This window comes from Arachis hypogaea, chromosome 9 (genome assembly GCF_003086295.3).
Source record: "Arachis hypogaea cultivar Tifrunner chromosome 9, arahy.Tifrunner.gnm2.J5K5, whole genome shotgun sequence".
Classification (NCBI taxonomy): Eukaryota; Viridiplantae; Streptophyta; class Magnoliopsida; order Fabales; family Fabaceae; genus Arachis; species Arachis hypogaea.
In genome coordinates this window covers 10,166,082-10,172,081 of record NC_092044.1, presented here as the reverse complement: position 1 = coordinate 10,172,081, position 6,000 = coordinate 10,166,082, and the positions used below count along the sequence as shown (strand labels likewise).

General features: G+C 32.4%; 1 protein-coding gene across 1 annotated transcript; it reads right to left on the bottom strand.

Annotated features, from left to right (window-relative positions):
• Positions 1-1,808: 1,808 nt before the first annotated feature.
• Positions 1,809-4,357, bottom strand: LOC112712901 (probable pectate lyase 8). Its single transcript, XM_072202471.1, has 4 exons — positions 3,603-4,357; positions 2,789-3,144; positions 2,473-2,608; positions 1,809-2,346 (listed from the first exon to the last, which is right to left on the bottom strand). The coding sequence occupies exons 1-4, from the start codon at positions 4,047-4,049 to the stop codon at positions 2,146-2,148; spliced, it is 1,140 nt and encodes a 379-aa protein (XP_072058572.1). The 5' UTR covers positions 4,050-4,357; the 3' UTR covers positions 1,809-2,145.
• Positions 4,358-6,000: the final 1,643 nt, after the last annotated feature.

Sequence of the window (6,000 nt, the reverse complement as noted above, 5' to 3'; positions counted from 1 at the left end):
AATGTCAATTCTACTAACAAATATAGCCTGGGAAGTCCAAAGTTTCTACTGCTATATAGCCAATCTAGTCTACCAATATATCAATAACAACAAAAACTCAACAACATAGCAAGAAATTCAACAAAACAACAACAACAACAATAACACAATTGCAACAGCAACAAAGACACAGCAAATTACAAAAAAAATAACTAAGGCAATAACAACTCAACAAGACACCAAAGCATCAAAGAACAGAAGACCTACCGAAACGACACAGCAAAGTAACATGCAAGACGGCGCGATGGGAGGTGTACTAACCTTTTAACAGTAGCTTACATCTGTTCAGCTCCTCTTAAGTTAGTCACCTGCAAGCATTAAACAAAACAGGAGTCCAAATAAACATCAAGCTGGAGAATAATTAATCTGAAAAAAGTAGAAATGGAGAGAGCATAATAATGGAAAAATAAATGCAGAAATATATGCCAAATGTTTGGAAGAACAAATAATTAAAAATTTTGGAGAACCAAGTGCAAAAACAAGAGCCCTAAAAGAGAAACAAGACATTGGAATTTGGAAGTTCAGTAACAGTAACAGAAAAAGTTCTTGTGAGCTTGATTGAGAGAGAGAAGGCGTGTAAGAGAGAGCGGAAAAGGACCAACATAGGAGGAGCGATGGTGGCGCAACCGTGACGGACGAATGACGGTGGCGCAACCGTGAATTTGGGGTAGAACAAGGGAGAATTGTGTTTCTAGTGATTGGGGAATTGGGTTTCTGAAATTTGGAGGCGGGAAGAGGACGCGAATATTTGTAGTTTTAGTGATAAAAATCGACGACATATTTGTCGATTTTAATTTATAATAAAGCAACATCTTAAAGGTCTATTTTATATTTTAAATCTACACCATTTATTTGATTTTAGAAAGCGATCTAGACCGTTTAAATTTATCGACGGTAGACGTTGTCGATATTTTAAATAATAAAATTGACGCCATGTTTGTCGATTTTGAAATAAAAGTATTTTCTATCCCTCTTTGTCGACAGTGTAACGATAATAGAACAAGGTTAATTCATCATAAAAATATCGACAAATTGGCTGTCGATTTTAATATTATATTTTTATTTTTTTTTACAATATTAACAGCAAGCCGTCAAAAAATATCGACGACAGAAATAACCGTCGATTTTTAGCGTCGAAAATCACGCTTTTTCTTGTAGTGATCTTAATCTAAATAAAATATTAAAATATAATTTAATTATGTATACCTTAAACTAAACACAAAGATTCAATTTAATTTTTATCTCTTAATTTTTTAAATGCAGTCTTAAGATATAAAAAAAAATCATATTTCATAAATACAAATGAACTGCCACATATTTTATATATAAGTATTATTTCGTATACTTTCTTTAAAAAATAATTAAATATTAAAAGAATAAAATATTTTGTTATTTTTATTATGTTATTAAATTTGATCTTACTATATATTAAATTATTATGTAAATTATTTTATTATTATATTCTATATTTTGCCTTCAAAGTCAACTTTTTATATCTGTCGTTATGTTAATAAATTGATTACCTTATAAAAAAAGAATATTAATTTAAAATAACAAAAATTAGTTATCTTCTTTGTATTTTCAGCACAATTAAATATTATTTTTTATATATATGTTTTTAAATAATTATTTAAATATTTTATTATCTCTTACTGATCAATTGTGAAATTTGCATGTCAATATTCATCGAGTAATTTTTTATTATTCAAAATAATTACTATAGGCAAGATTGTGTAAGCAATAAAATTAAAAAAACAAATTGTACATCATTTCAAATAAAGAATATATGTGCTTTCTTATTTATATTAAGAGTAAGCTTTAATTTAGTACTAGTATTATTACAAGGTTCATTATATTAGCAGTGGGGCAAGTGTGCGCAGACCTCTCTTACATAAATATTGAGTGCATTCTTCTATGATGTACATTGCTTCCTTAATATATTCAAATTATAAGGTACTTATTTGGTTGTAAATTAGTTCTCGATTTATAAAGAAAATTGAGAACCCAAACCTAGAAAATAAACCTAGTCTTGGCGTCAAGATTATATTGATGGATACCTTGTAATTATTGTAGATGTAATCATTCAAGATAAGAGTTTTTTGTACATCATAGTACGCCAGAGGATCTTGTCAAAAATCTAACAGATTTAGCATCAAGAACCTTAAAATATTGTTCCTCACTATAATTTGGCTTTGGCACACGTCCTCCTTTTGTTACCGTGAAAGAAGCTCCATTTTCAAAAGCATCCCCAACTGAATGGAATTCCCACATGTTCCCATTTTCGCTGTTGCCTTTTCTCCATGTCACCTACACAACACATAATAATTAATTAAAATAATATATAGAGTATACATAATATAATTAATAAAACAATAATCGAAATAAATTGATGTTAATTAATTAATTTCATTACTGATTATTTAATTTATTTACCTCCTTGTTCTCAGATTCGGGTGCTATAAAGAGATTAGATTGGCTTTTGAGGCTAGGTCCCATGCTTCCACCAATAGCATATTGCATCCATCCCTGATAAAGATTGTTTGCTACATGTGCATATCCATGACGGATCCTATATAAATTTATTAATATCGTCAAATATATTATGAGTCCAAATTATGTATTTTTTGTGTATAAATTTTTATAAACATGAGTCCAAGTTATTAAATAATATTATTTATTAAGCATGTTCCATTTCTCAATCAAAAATTATTAGTCACCTAAACTTTGCAATAATTTATTATGTACTTACCTTGGCATACGCTGGTTACAATTTGGTCCAAAATGATTGTAGACAACAGTAACTTTCATATTCTGATCTCTAATATATCCATCATCATGCCCAAGAAGCATAACCTTATCTTGGTTCCGGAACCAGTTATTGGAGACGGTGACATCAGTGGAACCCCGTGTAACATCAAGAAGACCATCTTCACAATCTTGAAGTGTATTATGATCAATCCAAATCTTCGAAGCAGTGACTAGTCTAATGGCATCGCCATCAACTTGACCTAATGAAATCACCTTCCCATTTGGACCCATCACCAATCCCGGAGCTTGTGCTTTACAATCATGGATCCGAACGTTGTGGATTATTACGTTCGTCGCCTTCAAACAAATAACAAACAATTTGTTATTTGAGTAGTTAGCAATTCGGTATTCATGCATGCATATCAATTTAACTAATATAAATATATAATGATTTTGGGTTGAGTTAAGTTTTAAAATTGTTCTCTCAAATGTATTAAAATAATCTTTGAAATTTGAGATTGACAAAAATATATTTCATGCATTGCACAATTCTTTTATATGGAGTAATGACTCATCACTTTTTTATTATGATGTACTTTGAAAAGGTTTTAACAGATAAATATTAACAACATCAGAATTTATTATATTTATCCAATATTTTGTTATTAATTCAATTCCTTTAGTTTAATAATCCAACAACATACTTTATCTCATATTTTTAAATATTAATAGTTAATTGATGTCTAAAAATAATATACGTATTAACTAATATCATCAGAAACCATAAACTTTGAGAATTAACTCGTTTTGGTTACCTTAAAGATCATAAAGCATGCGTTACGAGCAATGTGGACGTTGGTACCGCGGCCATCAATGGCGGTAAAGCTACTAATAAGAAGGGGTTTTGCCAATGTAATTTTCATGTCACTTTTAAATGTGATCCAAACTTTTTCTTGAATCACAGAAGCTCCATATCGCAAGGTACCTGGCTTAGGGTTTATGGGGTCATCACTAGGGTCTATAACTTCATAATAGATGAGGTCACTGCCAATGTTGTTCATCATCTTGCCAGCATAGCCAATGGAGCAGTTTGCGAGTTGCGCGCGGTGGCTCCTCCATTGAGGATCCCGTCTCCAGCACCGATCAATCACATTCATTTTTATGCCAATTATTTTGGATTGCTTGGCACCATAAGTAGGGTTTAGAGAGAAAAGGGTGGCAAGAAAAATGGGCAAAAGAAAGTGAGAAAGGATACTAGCCATGGTGTATGTATGTTGTTAGGAATAATGTGTTATGTAGGGTTTTGGAGTAGTACGTAGTAGAATTCAGAATTGATTATATATATAGGCTATGGTGGATGTGGGAAATTGCTTCAAGTTTGTTGAAGTTGTTATGTGAAGCTATGGCCAAAGGAGTGTCGAATGCACGAGAAAGCTATCAATAGTAGAAATTGGGGAAGGTCCAGCTCAACTAAGTATAGTGTGAGTTAGGCTTAACCTTAAGTTAGATATAACGCGTTTAGCTAAATTTGAGCAATGACTAACTGACTATATAAGGGAAATTAAGGGAGCATCATTTAATATTGGGGAAATGTTACGGTATATTATTTTTTTATTTTTTTATTAGTATTTTTCAATTTAACATGTCAAAGACTAATTCATTGTATATAGGAATTTCATCTAAGGGTTTGCAACTGGCCAATAGCTTATTGCATACACAAAGTAGGATTCGAACCCCTAACGGACTAATGACTTATCATTAGACCAACCCAACTTAATTAATTAAGATGATATAGCATATAGACTTAAAATAATATTTATAACTACAGATATAGAGTTATAGAATTTTTTAAAGATACACTTAGTCACTTAGACACACTACACTCTTTAGACTAAATATAATTTTAAACTCGGTACTATATATATATATATATATATATATATATATATATATATATTAAAAGGTATCGAGATTAATCACTTTAACTAAAGTCTCTAATTGATATTAATGAATAGGGAGATGCTAGGGGGACAATGACTTTGGTGAACAATATGACAACGTGCCTTAATAATTAGCCCAATTAGATTAATAACATAGGTATACTCGTAAACACCCCCTTTCTTAAATCCTAATTTTAATTATCTTAATTAATACCATTGTAATCCTCCCATCACTCCCCCTTTCTTTGACCCAACAGTCAAAACCTTTCCCCTTCCCTAACTTTCGAACACCCTTCAACAAAGAAAACGTTAGCCTTCCCTCACCGCTATTTCGAACGGCATTGACGAAGGAGGACCTTCCCCCATTAGCCGCTCCTTTTTTGCTGCTACCCGTAGTTCATCCTGCCAATCGTCGTACCGAGCATCCGCCAGTGCCTCCATTGCGAAGACCACCAGCAGCAGAGGAGAATCCCTGGCCCCGTCGAGTGAAAGTCACCTAGAAACCACCGGCGTTGGCCTTTAATCGTAGTCTCCCTAGGTTGGAGCCGTTGCATGTTCGCATTGGTTGGAGTCATTACCGGGTGCAACAAGAGAAGCCGTGGGGTGTGTTTCTCTTCCCAGATTGAAGGTCAGTAAACCGATAACCGTTTATTGAATGTTTAGATGTTCATAGTAACTTTTATGTTCTGGCTGCTTAGAAGGGTTTTGTTGCTTTCGAAAATTCCTGGGTCTGTTTGACTTATCCATTTGTTTGTGAACATAAGGTAGTTGGAAGAAATAATGACACGTACATGTTTATGAGCATCCGAGTTTCTGCGTCTTGTATTTTAACGAGTTACTGTATTTGGCTTTGTTTTGCCTCCGGTTATTAGTAAGTCAGCAATTCGTGTGAAGCACGTGCTATGAATATGTTGCTTTGTAAGTTGTTTAATGAATCTAGATCGGATGTTCAATTTATTTATTAACGTATGGTTGAAAATTTTTCCCAGGTGTTTGCAAGTTGGTTGACGATGTTTAATTTTTTTTCATTCCTAAACCTAACCTAAGAGGCTGTCAAAATTTAGAAACTGTTAAATACTCTGATTATGAGTATGTGATATAGAAGAGATAGGCTTGAATTGGAATCCTGTTGGTTTATTTTACGAAAAAATTGTAAGTATAATTTAGGATAAATTTACATTTTTCTAGTCTTGGCTAAAAGTGTATTTTACTTCATCCTCACATGTCCACTTGCATTTGATCCATTTGATTGGAATGGATATAAGTAAAAGTA

Bases quoted from the DNA above. Each gene is read 5' to 3' on its own strand.
- LOC112712901 (XM_072202471.1), bottom strand. From the start codon at position 4,049: ATGGCTAGTATCCTTTCTCACTTTCTTTTGCCCATTTTTCTTGCCACC. The intron at 3,145-3,602 runs GTAACCAAAACG...ATTTGTTTGAAG, and splicing joins CATGCTTTATGATCTTTAAG to GCGACGAACGTAATAATCCA. The intron at 2,609-2,788 runs GTAAGTACATAA...AAATTTATATAG, and splicing joins TGTAACCAGCGTATGCCAAG to GATCCGTCATGGATATGCAC.